At 33.7% G+C, this 19,564-nt stretch overlaps 1 protein-coding gene across 3 annotated transcripts; it reads left to right on the forward strand.

Moving 5' to 3' along the window:
- The first annotated feature begins 375 nt into the window (after positions 1–375).
- LOC133172944 (sphingomyelin synthase-related protein 1-like) lies at positions 376–18,734 on the forward strand. Of its 3 annotated transcripts, none has more exons than XM_061307797.1 (5): positions 376–664; positions 9,488–10,090; positions 15,315–15,432; positions 15,770–15,920; positions 18,117–18,734. In XM_061307797.1, exons 2-5 carry the CDS (start codon positions 9,492–9,494, stop codon positions 18,476–18,478), a joined length of 1,230 nt encoding a protein of 409 aa, XP_061163781.1. In that variant the 5' UTR covers positions 376–664; positions 9,488–9,491; the 3' UTR covers positions 18,479–18,734. The 3 variants fall into 3 exon arrangements, with proteins under 3 accessions (XP_061163781.1, XP_061163783.1, XP_061163784.1); XM_061307799.1 differs by lacking the exon at positions 376–664 and adding an exon at positions 6,146–6,234; XM_061307800.1 differs by lacking the exon at positions 376–664 and adding an exon at positions 8,447–8,536.
- Positions 18,735–19,564: the final 830 nt, after the last annotated feature.

Raw genomic sequence — 19,564 nt, forward strand, 5'->3', positions numbered from 1 at the left:
TAGACGGTTATACCTGCGTATATTGTCAGTTTTCTTGCTGCACTGCGTGAGGAGACGGTTATATCTGCGTAAATTGTCAGTTTTCTTGCTGCACTGCGTGAGTAGACGGTTATACCTGCGTAAATTGTCAGTTTTCTAGAACAGGAAAAATAGAGGGAACATTTGATCACTCCTACCTCTCATCATACATACAGACATTCGTGTTTAATATATGTATGCAGACATTTGCTTTATTTACGTCTCCCTTTGCAGTTTATGCCTATAAATAATGAGTTATTATTAACCATAAACAGTCATAAAATACCAGATATTTCTGTAAAACGTGAGAGATCTAAAATTTGATATGGATAATTTCACCTAGCAAAATATTATCACGGCTTAAACCAGGTTACACTGATAATCTTGTTGTCATTAAAGTTTTATATCTATAGTGTCATATCTTCACGCTTCGTAGTAGAACGCCGGCGCTATGGTAGAAATTTAACCCCGATCTATTTGTGCAAATACCTTGACTAATCAGTTATTTTTATTTTGTGTTTCTGAATGGACTTTTTTCCCATGTATAAATAGCCATACCCCGTCACGTGCGTTACCTCGCCCTCTCAAGACTCAATCATATGAGCGAGGGATCATTCGGGATGTAAGAAAGAGTCTGTGAAGAAAGGTAAGGAATTTTCCTTGTTTTTGTTTTTTTTTTTAAATTTTTATTTTTCATTAAAAGTCTTTAAGCACGCACATACAACTTTTTGGCGCATCATTCAAAGCTGATAGAGAATCATAGATAGATAAAGAGATGTGGGTCGTGCCACTAACTCAATGCAGTCAGATCATAACTTAATTTTTATCTATGTATACATTACTATTCAAACTCTTCTTCACTGTTGACCTATCTAGTATTAATAATTTCAATAAATTTTCTCAACATGTATTAAATACAAGGAGCGACCGTTTTGTTGTATACCACAAAATTCTTTACTATGTAAATATTTCTAAACTCAATTCAAGTGATTTGAATAAATACAATGTATTGTCTATTATTTTCCGAGCAGTTAATAATTTTGTTTATTATTTTAGGAAGTGGTTACAGATCTGTATTAACTTTGAGCTTTATAGCTCATCATTGCAATATGTATTTATGTATATATATAATGCATATTGTATATATCTACTTAAATCAATCCTTCATGGTTTCCAAGTAAGCGAAACTTGGTATATACTTCATGCAATTTGCTTCTGTGTAAAGTGTCACAGTTTATGTACTCTCAGTAATAAAAAAAAGTTTCAGCAATGACTAATCGAACTTTACCGTCTAGGTTTGGTGATACACAACTTCTTTCTAACTTTATTAACAGACGTCTCTGAAATCCGAATGTTTTTTGATAAACAATCAAGCTGAAATCCAAACTAGAAATTTTTGAATAAGTTAAAATCAATTTGAATTCTTTTTCTGGAAAAGCTACGTGCAATATTTCTAAATAAGTTACGCTTCAGAAGAATTTTTAAAATGAAATAAGGGTCAGGTGATGGTTTAAGGCGAACACTCCGAATTTAGGTGCGGTTCTCGGGTGTCGTAATATGACTTCCGCTTGTGATTATCACGCAATACAGAAATTCAACCCCAACTTTAACTCGATCTTCATAGTATCATATTATCGCCAGTTTTACAATTACATTTACAAGACACCTAGCTGATACCCTAATAAGCTCTTGCTTTACACTTTGGCCCGCGTGGCGCAGTGGTTAGAGCCTTTGCTCTAGAGTCGTGGGATAAGGAGTTGATCCTTACGTCGCGGGTTCGAATCCAACTGTGGGACGTGGATACCGGTCCTTCGGATGAGACCGTGTAAACCGAGATCCCGTGTCGCAGTAGGTGCTGGTACGAAAAAGATCCCTCACTGCTCAATGGCCCTAAGTGCCGAGTATAGGTAAAAAAATTTGCAGCTCTCCACCGGCATGTGGCGGCGTCTCCATATGAGTGAAAATTTCTCGAGAGGGACTTAAAACATTAAACAAACAAACAAACTTTACACTTCGAAGTACTATTGTAATTATCTCCATATATGTACTATAAATTGTCATTCATTCAATTACATGTATTTGTTTATTGAATCTAATTGCCTTTGATACAATAGAACATGTACAAGGAGATTTGGAATACTGAAATAAGAAATATCAAAGACGATTTTTCAGTAACATTATGAAATCAAGTATTGTGTCCGTATGTGATTACAAAAATTCCACAGGAAAATAAAATACATATCTAGAATTTTACTGTTCTGTAATTTTACAGTCTAAACAGTGCAGCGTCTCATATTGAGCTATTTACATAAGCGAAGTACAAGCTTCTGAAAATTCTACCATTACTACATGTAGTCTTCTGTTATAGCCACTAGATTTTACACATGCAAGAGCTTCGGGACATGTATAAGGACGAGACCTTTAATTAATCTGAAATTATCACCATCATCAGTGTTTGAGCAGAAACAGCGACAAAATATTATCATCGTTTTGAAATCAATCAATGAGATCACATCAGCTTTTGGAATGGCAGATTTTTTTTTCTCTCTCTCTCTCTTTTTAGTGGTTTATCTATAAATCTCTTTTTACTGTGTCTATGTATATGTGAATTTCTCTTATAAGTCGGTCGTTTACTTTTTTAGTGTATTATAGTTTCTGGAAGGTATTTTCTGACCATGCATGACCTCATTATAATATCCTTGCTCAGCCTTTATTCTTCAAGAGCTATCTTCATCTCAATTCTGAGCATCACACTCAAGAACTTGTAGCTGGTAGGGATTCTGTTCTTCCGTCGACTTCAACTAAATCACAACTGAATCAAGTAGTTAAAAAACAAAATCAATTTATTCGATCGCAAAGAAACATGTTTCTCCGGTATCTAGGTTTGTGGAGTCTTGGCGATCTGTAAACACATAAATTAGTCAAAGCCTTGCGTGACTGGGGTACAAATGGCGAAATAACACTGTTTGGTCACTTAGTTAAACAACTCCATATGAGATTTTTAATTGATTTTTGAAACCTCTTCTATTCAGATGAATTCTCTCGCAGCTAGCCTCGGTCAATATTTGGGTGTTTGAATAATGGAAGTGAACGAACAAGGGAAGCTTGGCCGATTTGAAAATTTCAGGTGTTTGCCTTTCCCTACATTGCTGGTCATAAATTATAGGAGGGTCAAGTGATAGTACAATTTAAATGGGTCACATATGCAAGAACCCTAATCGAAGATCATTGTCCTCCACAGAATTTCACTATATCTAACCCGAACAGGACGTGTCCACCACTGGACAACACAACCAAGGTATGTTGATGAAACTTAAGTCCGTCTAGTTACTAATGTAACAGCTTTCTTTTTCTCAATAACTATTTAACATTCAGTTTAAAAATATATTTACGAATGTATCTTGGAGTCTTTGCTGTGAAAATAGCTCTACTGAATATAAGAAAAGTTTCCTTAAATTCTAAAATCCATAGTCTAATAGTATGCAATAATTGAACGCAAAATTTGTGTTGCGTGAAGCGATGCTTAACGGGACGCACCGATATAACCATTTGTTTTGCACCTAAACCGACAAAAACAGTACAGTCTTCTGGATTCAATTAAATCGTTCAATATTTCATTTGAACCAGGTTTTATGCCGTTTTGTTAAGTTACATGTATCGATATTTGACTTGATCCAAGATCAAATATATTCGTTGATTTCCGTCATGCTTCGGAAGTAGCCGATACCGCACAAGGTCACCATGACAACAAATTATGCTTCATTTGCTAATTAAAAATGAAACTGAGATTATTGACACTTAAACCATGTGCAACCATCCATCGGTAACAATGGATTGAAATGGCACAAAAATAAATTATCATATTACGGCTTTTATTGTCTGGAATCCATTGTCTTTATCACAACATACTTATGCTGGTAAAATGGTGATCACTAACAAGCAAAACAATAAAAAAGGCCAAAAACGAAAATAATTAGAAATTTTCAAATTCTGAGGGCCGTCTTCAACAAGCATATTCAACAAGCATAGAAAAAAAGGCCATAACATTAGCAAATGGCCAATCAACACGAAACTCTAACTTGATCTGTATATAAGTCATGAATTCATTCTTTTCAAAAGTTATGACCCTTGGCCGTCATCTTTGGGAACACCCATAGAATCCTCACAGTAGCCTTTGTGGCCTGTAACTTTGGCATTTGACTGGAAAAAAATCTTTGCGCCTCGTATATTGATTGCCCCAGGATGGGGCTACCAATGGGTTGAAAGATAAAAAAGTTAACACAGTGGATTTATCAGAGCACCACCACAAGTTTGGTAGCATAAAGAGGAAAAATGTCGTTTCTTTCCCTTTTGACCTTTTGGTTAACCCCGCAAAGGGACATAACTTTTGCAAAGTGTGGATTGGACTACCGGTATATCAATGAAATATGGCGATAACGAACAGTAATCCATCTCAAAAGTCCATTGAAACAATACAAATTGGGAGCAGAGCAAACGCGAATCTCTAAGAGATGGGATCAGGTGCCATGGAGGAGTAAGCATCCCCTGTCGGTCGGTCACGCCTGCCGTGTGCTCCTTGTCATGATCGGGCAAAAGAAAAAATCCGTAGACATGCAATTCAGTGTGTAAATAATGGCCTAACGTTTAGTATGAAAAAAGTCAGTCAGCATTTGACTTAATGAAAGATTGTATTTGCTGACAAGGTCATTGTATCGACCATAGAACTTTCGAAATGTTGACTCCATACGAGACTGTTGATATTCTTGTTTCAGCAATTTGTTTGTCAGTAGCTTGCCTGGTTTTTGAAATTGTTGGTTCGTAGAGCATGCTTTTGCGTATCGAATCAACTGGGAGACATAAACTCCATATGCAGGTGATAAGGGTATATTGCTACATAAATAAGGGAAGTTGATGATAGAAAAATTGAAGGCATCATGTTTATCATAAAGTTCTGTTGTTAGGTTACCATTAACGTTTTTTTTTTAGTTAAAATATCCAAATATGAAACAGATGTGTCAGACTGTGTCATTGTGGTATCTTTTATTTCAAGTTCACTGGGATATATCGAGTCGACATAGGAATGAAAGTAACTATTGTTAATTGATAAAACGTCGTCGATATATCTGCATGTAAAAATGTCAATTTTCTTCTCAAGTAGAAATTTTTGAATAAGGGGGCGCAATTTTTACCCATGGGAATTCCTACAGATTGTTGGAAGACTTGGTCTCCAAAACTACATAGATATTTTCAATCAGAAATCGAGCATCCTTTTAATACATGTATCAACTTTGGAGTACTTGTGTGTACAATCAGAATGTTTTTTAACAAACAAAAAAAAATGCAAATGACCAATGACAAGGTGAATAAAATTTTATTCCAATTTTAATGAAAAAGCATCTGTCTATGATGTCAAAAGCCTAAATAATTTATCATGGGGAATGGGTGTATCAAGCCGTGTGATTTCAAATTTTCTAAAAGTTCCTTGGACTCCCTCTCCGCTGATAATATTTTAGTGAGGAGTAAAGAAAGACGTTTGGAAGAACATTTATTGGAACCCGCTATTTATCTTTGTAAGAATTTTTATGTAGTATAGGAATCCAGTATAGGTATGGTAATTCAAATTCAGTTTGATTGTTGGAAAAATTATATTAAAAATATTTGAAACTGACATGATTTTGAAAAATTTCTTCCTTAGAAAGGGAGCTAAGGGTATAAGTTGGATTACCACTTGCAGAATTAAATCCCAGCTCCTCTAAAATACAATTAAAATAATGAGCCTCACAAACAATTACATTGTTATCAACCTCGGCCATTTCACGGTGGAGGCACTAAAAACATATAATTTAAAGAAAGAGTTTACTTATAAATTCAGGAATAGAAGTTTGAAAATGATCATTTCGGCTTTGGACAAACCAGTAAACAGACAGCGAAGACAAAAAAATTTGATCAAAGACATACGGCAGGCGATTCATTTTGAAAAAAAGACAGACGAACTGACCGAAAGACTGAAGAACCAATGCGTGCTCTTCTGATGTTCTAAACATATTTCATAAATGAAACAAATTTGTAACGTCATATTTGACGTCATATATGCATGCTTATGACGCCATAAGTTTTACACGTAGCCACCAAAATATGCTGAGCGAGAAAAGTGATATTCAACTATAGCAGAATGGGATAAGATTTCGTACTTCTAATTCTTGATGATTATGAAAGGTATGACGCATTCTTTTGTTATGATAAGATTTCCAATATTCTTACACAACCAGATCTAGATATATAACGTTAGATATATCATTGAATGCACAATTATTTTAGGAATGACTCTAATTCTTGGCCAAATTATTCGAGGATAACCTGGTTTGGGTCAGTTTACGCTTTATAATCCGCGAAGCGGATTATAAAACAGCGTAAACTGACCCAAACCAGGTTATCCTCGAATAATTTGGCCAAGAATTAGAGTCATTCCTTATAATTTAATTCTAAAATCATTAAACAACTGTGGGTGTAAAATTTCGTTGCTTTTTATTAGTTCAAATTTGCCGCTCAATAATACAACCCTAGTAACGGAAGTGATGGGAAGCGAGGGGAGGTAAAAACTGATACATAGTCCTAGCAGCCATGATTTTTGTTTACATGTGGTAAGATCCGAGTTACTGTTTGAAGTTAAAGGTACATTTATTAAATCTGGAATTTTCCATGAATCCCGAGGACTGGAAATGAAAGGATTGCATGGATACAGACGATTCAGCTGGTTGTCAGGGGGGGGGGGGGTGTCCCCATACCAAACCAGGTTATACAGAAATAATTTGTGTTCCTTTTTGGATATTAACCAATCAGAGGCTAGAATACAAACAAAATTAAATTATTATCATATGTAAACGCCGTGGTGATATCAAACATCACATTTTATACTGTAAAATAGAAATTTTACGACACAAATTTGTTGAGAAATTATAGCATTTTGGGACTAGAAAATAAGCCTTGATGATTTCTTTTTTTTCTCCATAATCAGTGTATCATTTCGCTAACAGCATCCTCGGAGAAGAATCTTTAGACAATAGGCCTAGTTGAATTCACACTTCAAAAGTTATGTCCTTTGGCCGCCATCTTTGGGGGGAAACCCCTTGAATCCTCACAGAAGCTTTTGTAGTTTTTTGGTTTGTAACTTTGTCATTCGACAGGAAAAAATCAGCATCTTATATATCGATTGCCCCAGGATGGGGCTAACCACACATCGAAAGAAAACAATTTAAACATAGCGGAGCACGGGTATGGTAGCATAAAGAGGAGAAATGTTTCTTTCCCTTTTGACCTTTTGGTTGACCCTGGAATGGGACACAACTTTTGCAAAGTGAGGATCGGACTAAGTGAAAAAAATCATAGAAATAAGGCTAAAATTGACCTCACAATAAGCTTTTATAAAAATTGGTTTTTCAATGAAATATCTATCTATATATAAATATCTATCTAAAAAATGAAATTATTACCATCGTATGACAAATATTGTACATGTATATATAATTTTATCTGTCAACTGATGAAGTTATTAAACAGGTCACGCATTCTATACTTTAACTGATAACAGTGTGATAAAGTTGTCTGCGAAAGGCAAATTCTATACGGTCAAGCTTCCCAGACGTTTTACACCCCAAACTCTACATATTTTACACCCCCGCTCCAGGAAGTTTTCTTTATTTCTTCACAAACTTTTAGCAGAAATATATACACAGTATACCCAAAATGAAAAATCCAACAAAACACCTGGAATAAATGTTCTAAATAGAAAATCATAAAACGTATTTATAGCGAACTTATGATTTTTTTTTTTACAGCGTTTACTGTATAAATGTTATCTTTTGCATGGATGCTTCAGCTTCACATTAAACACACTGCAAATATGTCCGAAGAGTCATTATGGAAAAAAAAAACCCAGAGAGATAGTTCCTTGGATTTATAGTCAGGGGGTACGATCTGGTCCGCAAACAACTGTGAATTAATAAGAAAAAAATAATAATTTAAATAATTTCAGATTTTCTATACGAGGTAGAGAATATAAATCGAACTCTTCTAAAATCTCGTTTAAATAAATCAAAGGCAGAATAAAGTATTTAAACAGAAATATGACAGGCTAAAGCCTAATGACACGTGGGGGAATTAAATTTCTGAAATATTAAATCATGCCTCTGACGGGGGATAGAACAGCATGCCACTTTATGATTGGACCTTTAAATTTGAAAATATATTTTGAAAACAATACTAGAAATCAATTTTCTAATCCCTATTAACACCCTGAATAGAGAGTGCAGTTAAAGGAGATTGGTCAGTGCACGTCGCAGTTATGAATAGTGCTTGTGGTAGATTATTTGCCTTATTGAACAGGAATGGAAATATTTTTCTTGGTTGTCAAGTTCAGCTATAAACAGTCCAACCCGAAAAAGTAATGGATGTCACGCGTAGATTTCCCTTTAAAGATCGCGAAATTGATGTCGTTGTTTGCAAAACCCGATCTCTGAAGGTAGGCATTCCGTTATAAATGGCACGAATTAATGTTAAAATCTTGTCTCTTCATTTTATGTGATCTATTTCTAGTTTGGTATTTTCCTCTACTTATTTTTAATAATTTTTTAACGACATCGTATATATATATATATATATATATATATATATATATATATATATATATATATATATATATATATATATATATATATATGTGTGTGTGTGTGTGTGTGTGTAGTTTAGTTGCTTGTCTTCTCGATATTATATTGTTTATAACATAATACATAATATATTGTATAGATTTTGGTTAATATATAAGCGGATAATACTTCATAGTCATACTGCGTGGCATTTTCAGGAATGTTCTATTTAGATACTTGTCTGTATTCGCGCTAAAACAAATGAATATTATAAACCACTTCCTGACCATTTTTTTCGGAACATATTTCTTAAATCTTTTATTCTAATTTTTTTTTAGAGCTCTAAGCAACGCACTACGCATTTAAAGCGAGAACATAACAGGATTCTTTTGTGTGTGGGTTTGAAAACGGAATCAATTCTGATTTAAATGCAAGCGATTCTTCCAATACTCTCGCCTTTTCTCTCATATTTAATTTTTATTCAGTATTCATGCCTTTTCAGAAAGAATCTAAATACTCCACAACACGACTCAGACTACCGGTAATTCAGAATTAAATGAGTTATTTAATCCTATCTGCAGTTTTGTTTATCACGTTTTTGAATCATATCTGTCTTGCTTGTCTGGTAGAAGCTACAGATCTGTAGCTCACTGGTTTGGATTTTTACAGCAGTGAGCTACCGATCTACAGTTGGACTGGTAGTTACATGTACCAGGGGCGCACTGATTGCTGATTCGTGTCCTCCCCATTCAGCTGGTTATAGTGACAGGAGAATAAAATTAATACAAAAGGAATTATGAAATGATTGATTTTATGATTTCTTTCAGTGAGATGGAGGGGACACCACGCCATTGGAGCTGCGTCAGGGTGGGGCAGTGGTTGACGGACAGCGGCTTCCAGAAATACCGCCAAGTGTTCGAGGACAGTAAGATTGACGGAGAAGCTTTGTTTGACCTGACGGAGGAAGCGATGGGGAGAGACCCCCTAAACATTACAGTGTCTAGTGATGTAGAAAAACTCAGTGCATGTATCCAACAACTTAAGCAAGACATTGCTCAATTTCCACAACTCACAGCCTACAAAGATTACCAGGTGTTAGACATGGAGGACTCGGAGAACAGTTTTGACAGTGACAGAGAACTCTTAAGTAAGACGGACGACAATCAGAATACTGTATATTATAGACGCTTCCGCTCAGATCTACGAAAAGCCCTGTTTGCCATTCTCTATGGCACCCTGAGCCATTTTTTGACTTCTGTCGCCATTGTGAACGCGCAGGAAAAGCTGCCGGACAAGAAGAAATATCCCCCTCTGCCGGACATCTACCTGGACAATTTCGCCGTCATTCCCTGGGCCTATAAAGTCTCTGAGAGCGTGATACTGAGTCTAATCATACTACTTTTGTTACTCTTAGTCTTCCATAAGAGCAGGTACTGGAGTTAACTGTCAGTCATTCTAAATAGTTCATCTTTTATATGAAACATAACGTATTTTGTACTAGTTTAACTTGCGACCGACGAAGATCATGCTAGAAAATCTAGCTTAGTATTTATTTTTTCATTGAATTCCAGAAAAGAAAAAGAAAAGAAAATAGTGAGAAAATAAGATTTTGGACTATAAAAAAGCAGTGTGCATTTATGTATATCCATCTGAGTCTTAAGAATGGTTTTCACTATATATTCTATTATTTATATTTCGATGAATTTTTATAAAGTTCTTCGATACATTTTACTAATGAACATAAATCCATAACGTACACTATAGCTCATTTTCCAATAAAAGTAATCAGTTCTTATTGCAATAAAAGTAATCAGTTCTTATTATAATAAATGTAATCAGTTCTCATTGCAATAAAAGTAATCAGTTCTTATTGCAATAAAAGTAATCTGTAATTAGTTCTTACTGCAATATAAATAATCAATAAAAGTAACCAGTTCTTGAGCAATAAAATAATAAGTTCTTATTGCAATAAAAGTAATCAGTGCTTATTACAATAAAATACTAAGTTCTTATTGCAATAAAAGTAATCAGTGCTTATTACAATAAAATAATCAGTTCTTATTGCAATAAAAGTAATCAGTGCTTATTACAATAAAATAATCAGTTCTTATTGCAATAAAAGTAATCAGTTCTTATTGCAATAAAAGTAATTAGTTCTTATAACAGTAAATGTAATCAGTTCTTATTGCAATGAAAGTAATTAGTTCTTATTACAGTAAATGTAATCAGTTCTTATTGCAATAAAAGTAATTAGTTCTTATTACAATAAAAGTAATTAGTTCTTATTACAGTAAATGTAATCAGTTCTTATTTTCTTAATCCAGTAAAAGTAATCAGTTCTTATTCAAATAAAAGTAATCAGTTCTTATTCTTATTAATATAATTACAATAAATGTAATCAGTTCTTTTTTCCAGTAAAAGTAATTAGTTCTTATTTCAATAAAAGTGGTGTAGTTTTGCAGCCAAAATAATTTTACTGATTCAATCATTTCAGCATATCTTGACTTGTATATAATTATATGTTTATGATGAGAATTAATTAAAACGTTAGATCACGCCTTTTACATTCATTATTTATTAATTTTAGACGGCGAAAAAGTCGGCGCGAATTGTTATTAATTCAGGTAGCGTTCTTTACCAACTAATTTTTACTGGCTTTGAAGCAAGAAAGTCGGGCGTAAAATAAAATAAATCAATTTCTTTTCCTTACATTCGTCAATAAGTCAACGCAAACATATCTTTATATTCGATTTTATTTTTGCTTTAATGGATGTTTAATATAAAGTATATCTGATAGAGAAAGAGATTTATGGTTTTCCACTTCTCTGATGCCAAATAGAAAATATTCAGCCCTTAGCTATCGTTTTTTTTTTTTTTTAATTTTAACGATTTTTTAGCAAAGGAGATTTGTTTTAATGATAAATTAGTATAAGTGATCAGTTTTGACGATTTTTAGTTTAGGAGACTTGTATGTTTTGACAATTTTAATGAAGGAAGATCTGTTTGGATACCAACGGTGATCGATAGAATGTGATTTGTATTTGATTAGCTTAATGCCATTAGGCCAGACTTAATACATGAAGTTAATTCAACTTTTTATGTCGTCAACTAAGTAGGTTCAGCAAAGTTACCATCCAAAATAAAAGATAATTAAAAAATAATAGTAATAATAAATCTACATAATGATATAAGTCCAGACGTACAAAGTTTCAGTATTAATTATTTTGGACATGAGATAAATAAAAATAAAATCATACAACCTTCTGCACATGTTTTACATATAATATTGATTTTTAAAAAAACAAAAAATGTATGTAAAGAAATTGTTTCCGTTTCATATAAATTTTTTTTCCATTTTACCACAGAAGTATTTTGTTTGAAATGTTTGTTCATTTTTACACCTTCCCCCATTAAAGCTTTTTGAAATAGATCTAACAAAACACGTCAAAATTATTCTTTAATGACCTTAAAATACCGGATTTAAGCCTCTTACAGTAGTACTGTGTACTCTGATTGACCAGTGTAGATTACATTAGTGTCCCTGTCTTAGACGATGAGGGTGTTTAAAAAAAGATTATGAAAGTCGAGTGAAAGCAAGGAGTATAATTTAGAACAATAAGCAGAGACTGTTGTACTGGGTTAAAAACTGGAACTATTTCTCAATTCAGTTCGTGAGTAAACTTTGTGGGGTTTAAAAGTCAAGCTTTAATTTGTATCCCAGGATGAAGTTAATTTTGAAGAAATGTGATCCGAAATTTAAGGAAAATATTGAAATGGAAGCGACCATGATGAATTTTAAAATCTGAGAAATTTGGGAGAAAATGTCATTCTTCTAGATTTTTTTTTTCATTGAAAAAGTAATTTAAATTATTCTAAAATTATGGGATACTAATTAACATTGGAATGCTTACTTTTAGGCCCGCCAAATTATAACCTTAGTTCGTTAGATGTTTTTTTTTTTTGAGGCACAGACATTAGTTCTTTGTTTAAACTCCTCTGCAAATAAGGTCCTCCAAATAATCAAGATATTTTTTAAAAAAGAGGGGGGAGGGTGAAAGGTATGAATATAGAGTTAATATATGATCAATGAATTCTTTAGTATTTTTGTGATTTTTTTTTTTGGGGGGGGGGGCTATTAATTGGTGTTCTTTTCAATATTTAGACTCAGTTCATTAACAGCTTAATCTGAGTAACCTCACAGCACGGTTTGATACGAAGCTATGAACTCTATTTATCAAACAACCTAGGGAATTCAGGAATTATTTCAATATTATAAAGCTTTAGAACCTGCAGTAAAATAATTTTTTGTCATCGATTTCATTTAAAATTACGAGTTCATAGTGGGGTATGTAGTTTATTCACGAGGTCTCAGTCAATAATCCGCATAGCTTTGTAGAACCATTTCCACAAAGCACAGTCTAAACGAAGGAAAAATTCTATATTGATAATGCTGTAATCAGAATAATAAGGGACATTTCCGATTAATTTGAAATTAGTAGATGTAGGGGGTATAATGATAGGGCCAGAATTATAAATAAGCTTTTTATAAAAATAGCAGACCATCATTTTATTATTACACAAACTGATATCTTTGGTAACTGTAAAAAAAAATTTCACACATTCCAACTATTAATGACGACCAGTTAATTAATATGTATAAATTACACTAATATGTATTTTGGTAAATCGGTAGAGTTGTCAGTTTATGTATTTACTTGTATATCATTGACTATTGGTTTTTTTTATCTGAACTTGTGTACAGTTGTTAGAATTTACTTATATTTCTCAGTATTGACTATAATGTTATTATCTGTTGTATAGTTGTCAGTATTTACTTATCTGCTGTAGACCTGTCAGTTTTTACTTTGTAGTTTCTACATCTTAAGCAGTGCCTGGGAAGGTCAAGCAACAGGTGGGGCCAATGGCCCCACTGTTCATAAAATGATGGGGCCATTTTGAAATTTAAGGGGCCGAGGGGAAATATATTGGGGCCATTCTAAAATAAATCATAGTATGATGCTATTGGATAATACATATATCTCTAACAACAAAATTTAGGAAAATTAAAAAGAAAAATGCGATAGGAATTGACAAGTCGTATGACATTGACTAGTACAAATGATTTTTCCGTTTCTAAGAACTTCAGTCAATTGTCATCTAGATTCTAACCAACTAGTATTTAGAAAAATTATATTTAAACCAAAAGCACCATTTTTTAACGATGCCGATTTAGAGATCATGGGACAGGCTAAAATACATTGTAAGTGGACTTCGTTGAAAAGGTTTTTCATTGTAAGGTATATAAATTTTCCATGTGCGTGACTTTCGTAAAGCTGTGGTCAACCATCGAAAACGACTAGACACTTACGAATCGAACAACATGAAAAAAAAAATTGTTTCTTTGCCAGTGGATGTCAATATGCCGAATGATGGTTCCGATTTTATTATATAATAGCGAGCGCAGCGAGCGGCGCGAAGCGCCGCTCGTCACTGCGAGCTCTAACGACAACGCCTGGGCGAAGAGAAAATTCGGACTACTGCACATTCATTCAACAGAATTTTTTTCCACAGTAATTCTGACCCACAATGCATCGCTTCTTGTTCTCGCTGCTAACTTCGTTCACGCGGTGACAACAACTAAAAATTCACACAAAATAAACTTGAACCTTAATTTAATGGATATTGCCTGCAGATAGTAGATTAAACGTTTTTTTTAAAAATATTTGCACTTTTTAAACTTTGTTTATGGAAATGCAGCTAACATACGACGTCATGTGACGTCACAGTCTAGACGTTCCAAATGTCTCGTGCGGTTTGAAGAGGCGGATCATAATAATGAAGTGAACACTGCGCTCGCCCCAACGGTCGCACCGTCAACATATTACATCACAGATTCCATCTAACTTCGATGAAGAATACAGATAGCGCGGACTGCGATGAACTTACAAAGTAATAAAACATGCATACCCGCATTTTGCGGGGCGCGCCGCATGGCGCTGCGCACCATTATTTCATTGCGCCATTTTTCGACAGTATGCGCATATGGCGCATGGCGCTGTCCCTTCCCAGGCCCTGCAGTTAAGATATGTCTATAAGTTGTTATTTATCTGTTACTGACTTTTCGGTATTGACAAATGTTATTTATTTGTTACTGACTTTTCAGTATTGACAAATGTTATTTATTTGTTACTGACTTTTCAGTATTGACTAATGTTATTTATTTGTTACTGACTTTTCAGTATTGACTAATGTTATTTATTTGTTACTGACTCTTTGGTATTGACTAATGTTATTTATCTGTTATTAACTTTTCAGTATTGACTAATGTTATTTATTTGTTTCTGACTTCTCAGTATTGACTAATGTTATTTATCTGTTACTGACTTTTCAGTATTGACTAATGTTATTTTTCTGCTACTGACTTTTCAGTATTGACTAATGTTATTTATCTAATTACTGACTTTTCAGTATTGACTGATGTTATTTATAAGTTACTGACTTTTCAGTATTGACTAATGTTATTTGTTTGTTACTGTAGTGACTTTTCCGTATTGACTAATGTTATTTATTTGTTACTGACTTTTCAGTATTGACTAATGTTATTTATCTGGTACTGACTTTTCAGTATTGACTAATGTTATTTGTTTGTTGTAGACTTGTCATCCTTCGCCGAACTCTAGTCATCGCTGGCAGTATTTACCTCTTAAGATGTGTCTGTGTGTCTGTGACAAACCTACCTATGCCAGAACAGCATTACAACTGTGATAGAATGGTTAGTCTTCAGATTTTCAGATAAAAAAAATCATTTAGCTATATCATTTGTATTTACTTGACGTCAACGAATCTACCAAAAAAAAAAAAAAAAATTAAAACATGTCTAATTTGAATGTTGTGTATTCCAAATCTTACCTATCTTGATGTTCAATAAATTCAATTATTTAAAATATTATCTTATTCGGAAGGTTACCTAACCCGGCCAATTTCTATAGAAACAATGGTGTCCGGATTAGACAAGTTTTACTGTAGTTCTACCGTCCTAGTCAGGCTGAAATCCTGGTATAGGATTACACCTCAGCATGAATTATTACAGATATGTCGATTTTTTACAGGTGTTCGCAGACTCCTGGAGTAAGATGAAGAGGATTATGGTGGTATACTCAGGGATGGGGATGAAGTTGGGAGGAATGAAGACCTGTGGGGACTACATGTTCAGCGGCCACACTATCACAATCACCGTGGCAACACTCACCGCCATTGAATGTAAGTCGTTATATATTTTTTTCAAAGCTGAAGTGACACTTACTGATAAATTATTTAATATATCTTATTGACACAAGTTAAAATACGAACAGTTGGGTTTGAAAGTAAATATCATAAATTTAAAAAATACACAGTCTAAAACTGACTCTTAACGGGCCTGTAAACATTTTGAATGTGATATGTATGGAACGCCATAGCTGCCTTATGTGGTTATTTCATGAGAAGATGGTGCTTATTTATGTTATACTGTGGTTATTTCATGTGAAGATGGTGCTTTTTTATGTTATGCTGTGGTTATTTCATGTGAAGATGGTGCTTTATTATGCTATGCTGTGGTTATTTCATGTGAAGATGGTGCTTTATTATGTTATGCTGTGGTTATTTCATGTGAAGATGGTGCTTTTTTATGTTATGCTGTGGTTATTTCATGTGAAGATGGTGCTTTATTATGTTATGCTGTGGTTATTTCATGTGAAGGTGGTGCTTTTTTATGTTATGCTGTGGTTATTTCTTGTGAAGGTGGTTTTTTGTGTGAAGGTGGTTTTTCATGTGAAGGTGGTTTTTTTTATGTGAAGGTGGTTTTTCATGTGAGGGTGGTTTTTCATGTGAAGGTGGTTTTTTATGTGAAGGTGGTTTTTCATGTGAAGATGGTTTTTTATGTGAAGGTGGTTTTTTTTATGTTATGTTGATGTTTTTTTTATGTGAAGGTGGTTTTTATATTTAATGAGAAGGTTGTCACTCGGAATTCCTCACAAACAAATATTCGATGTAATTAAAATCATTTTAATACTCCATTGCTAGTATCCTCTTTCTTCCATAGGCCTTTAGTTTCAGGATTGTGTATTTTGTGTATCATGTTTTTTTTCTAGGTGTTTCTGAATACACTCGATAACATAAAAATAAAAAAAAATCTCTGAAATTAGCACGTTTTAAAAATGTCATATTACTGTCCACTGTATAAAAAAAGAGTTGCTATTTACGGGGTGTCTGGTTCGGTTCACACTTGATTTTATTCAATATCTAAACTTTTCCTACCAGTTTTGGGTGAAATCTACATTACAAAATGATTGAATAACGCCCTTCAATCGTCTGCCAATTTGAACTTGCCGTATTAAATATGCAGTAAACAAAAACGTGCTGATACCTAACACTGAAAGTGAAAGCAATGGAAGTGACGATTTTTAACTGTGTACTAAAATGTAGATGCGTCCCGGAATGACACGGAAAGTCTAGAGAGAACAAGTTTGGCGCGGTTTCTGACCCCTCTAGATTTTCCGACAATGGCAACTGTCGTACCTTCACTCTTATTATATACAGTAATATGACATTTTTAAAACGTGCTAATTTCAGTGATTTTTTTTTATTTTTATGTTATCGAGTGTATTCCGACACACCTAGAAAAAACATAATACACAAAATACACAATCCTGAAAACAAGTGCCTATGGAAAAAAGAGGAACTAGCAATGGTGTATTAAAATGATTTTAATTACATTGACTATTTGTTTTACTTTCAAAATTTCGAGATAATAGCTGTTTAACTCAGTCTTCAAAAATATGAGGAGTACTGAGTGACAAACTTCTCATTAAATATAAAAAAAACAATCTTCACATAAAAAACATTAGCATAACATAAAAAACCACCTTCACATGAAAAACCACCTTCACATAAAAAACCACCTTCACATGAAAAACCACCTTCACATAAAAAACCACCTTCACATAAAAAACCACCTTCATATATAAAACCACCTTCACATAAAATAACCACAGCATAACATAAAAAAGTACCACCTTCACATGAAATAACCACAGTATAACATAATAAAGCACCATCTTCTCATGAAATAACCACATAAGGCAGCTATGGCGTTCCATAGATATGCATGTACTTTTCTCTGCGTGGGCTTGTTGGTACTCAGTATATGCATAGTCAGACACCAGCGTTGGTTGGGCCTTACTTTTCTAGGTTAACCAGTTCTGGCTTTGTTTAGATGTTAAGCAGAACTAGACCTTGATGTGATCGAATATTATAAGCAAAGTTAGCTCGCCTGTTACAAAGTTAGCTCGCTTGTTACAACAACATTGACCAGTTAATATTTTTCTTTAAATCTAAGTAATTTGTCAATAAGAAAATGCATTTGTATATATAGCAATTCGACCAAAAAGACTGACGTATTTCTGTGATTGATTTCAGACACCCCAAAGCGCTATCGTCTGCTCCACGTGGCCCTATGGTTGTACTGTTTCTGCGGGATGTGGGCGATTCTGGCGTCACACGGGCATTACACACTAGATGTGGTGGTGGCATTCTACATATCATCACGAATCTTCATGTACTACCACACTTTCGCACACAATCTTTCCCTGATGCGCCGCAGCCGGAAGCGTATTAAAATGTGGTTTCCGGTTTTCTATTTCTTTGAAAAGGATGAACGTGGAGGGATAAAAAATGAGTTTGAATGTCCGGTACCTAGTTATGAAAGCATTAGAAAATTTATAAAGGATAGTCGTGTAGACTTCTGCTTAAAGCGGTACACAGCGTTCCGCCATTCCTGATCCTTGTTTTAGATGTATATATCTGATCATGATTCTATCAGTCATTTATCTACAACAAAAAACGATGCAAATCAATGCAATGTGTCTGTGTGTTTGTGACTGTGTTAGTAAAGAATTCGCTATGCAATAATTGTATATTTTCTGAGGTATTTATTTATTTATTTAAAAAGGTGTTGATTTACTGCTGTGCATTTCTGAACACGTTTTTTGTGTTTTACAGCATTTTAACACTGATTTTAATAAAATTGTAAAAGAATTTATGCTTTAATTTACTTCATTTAACCATCCCACACGGGCGGGATAAAGATAAATAACATTATCAATAAATAACATATTACTATGTTTACCAACTTTACCGGTCCAATATCTTTGTAGCAGAAACAATATAACTATACTTCAAACCCATAACGTTAGTGAATTAATCTAAAATGAAATACCCTACTTAATAAATCGATGCCCTTGTCAATTAGCCATGAAGACTTGAGACGACAATGAGATTATTAAAATTTAACCCTACAGACCAGTCAAAATACCAACGCAGCAAATTGCTTTTATAAAAAAAATCCTGAGTAGATTATCGTGCTAAGTGTACTGTACTTTAGAGAAATATTCAAAATGAATATTAGCCAAAATGCCCAATCTTCGAGTAATTGCAGTGTATTAATAATCAGAATTAAACTATAATACATGTACTATAAACAATATGTTTCTTCCATTTCAGCAGCGTTTCTTTGTAAAAGCTCCATGTGTTTTATGAATTCCTGTTCGAACATTAAATCGTACAAGATTTCTGTTACATTGAATTTATTGCGTAGGAAAAATTTGGCCGCCTGTTCCTTCATTGACGATCAGTACCCTATATAAAATTCTGAAGAGCTATAAAGCACGTTGTAAAAACAGAGCACCTCTAGTTTAATTGCTTTATATGTACATGATGTAAATGGTGTCGATAATTCCCAATGCAAACCTTGTAAAATAATAAAGCATGAACTTCTCATTAAAGTGGCATTTTCACTGGTGGATTAAATGTTTAAATAAGAATAATAATAATTTTGATAAGAAAACTTCACAATTTCTGTATTCATA

This window comes from Saccostrea echinata, unplaced genomic scaffold, assembly GCF_033153115.1.
Source record: "Saccostrea echinata isolate AGI-Se365-2 ecotype Australia unplaced genomic scaffold, CSIRO_AGI_Sech_v1 ptg000056l, whole genome shotgun sequence".
NCBI classification, from domain to species: Eukaryota; Metazoa; Mollusca; class Bivalvia; order Ostreida; family Ostreidae; genus Saccostrea; species Saccostrea echinata.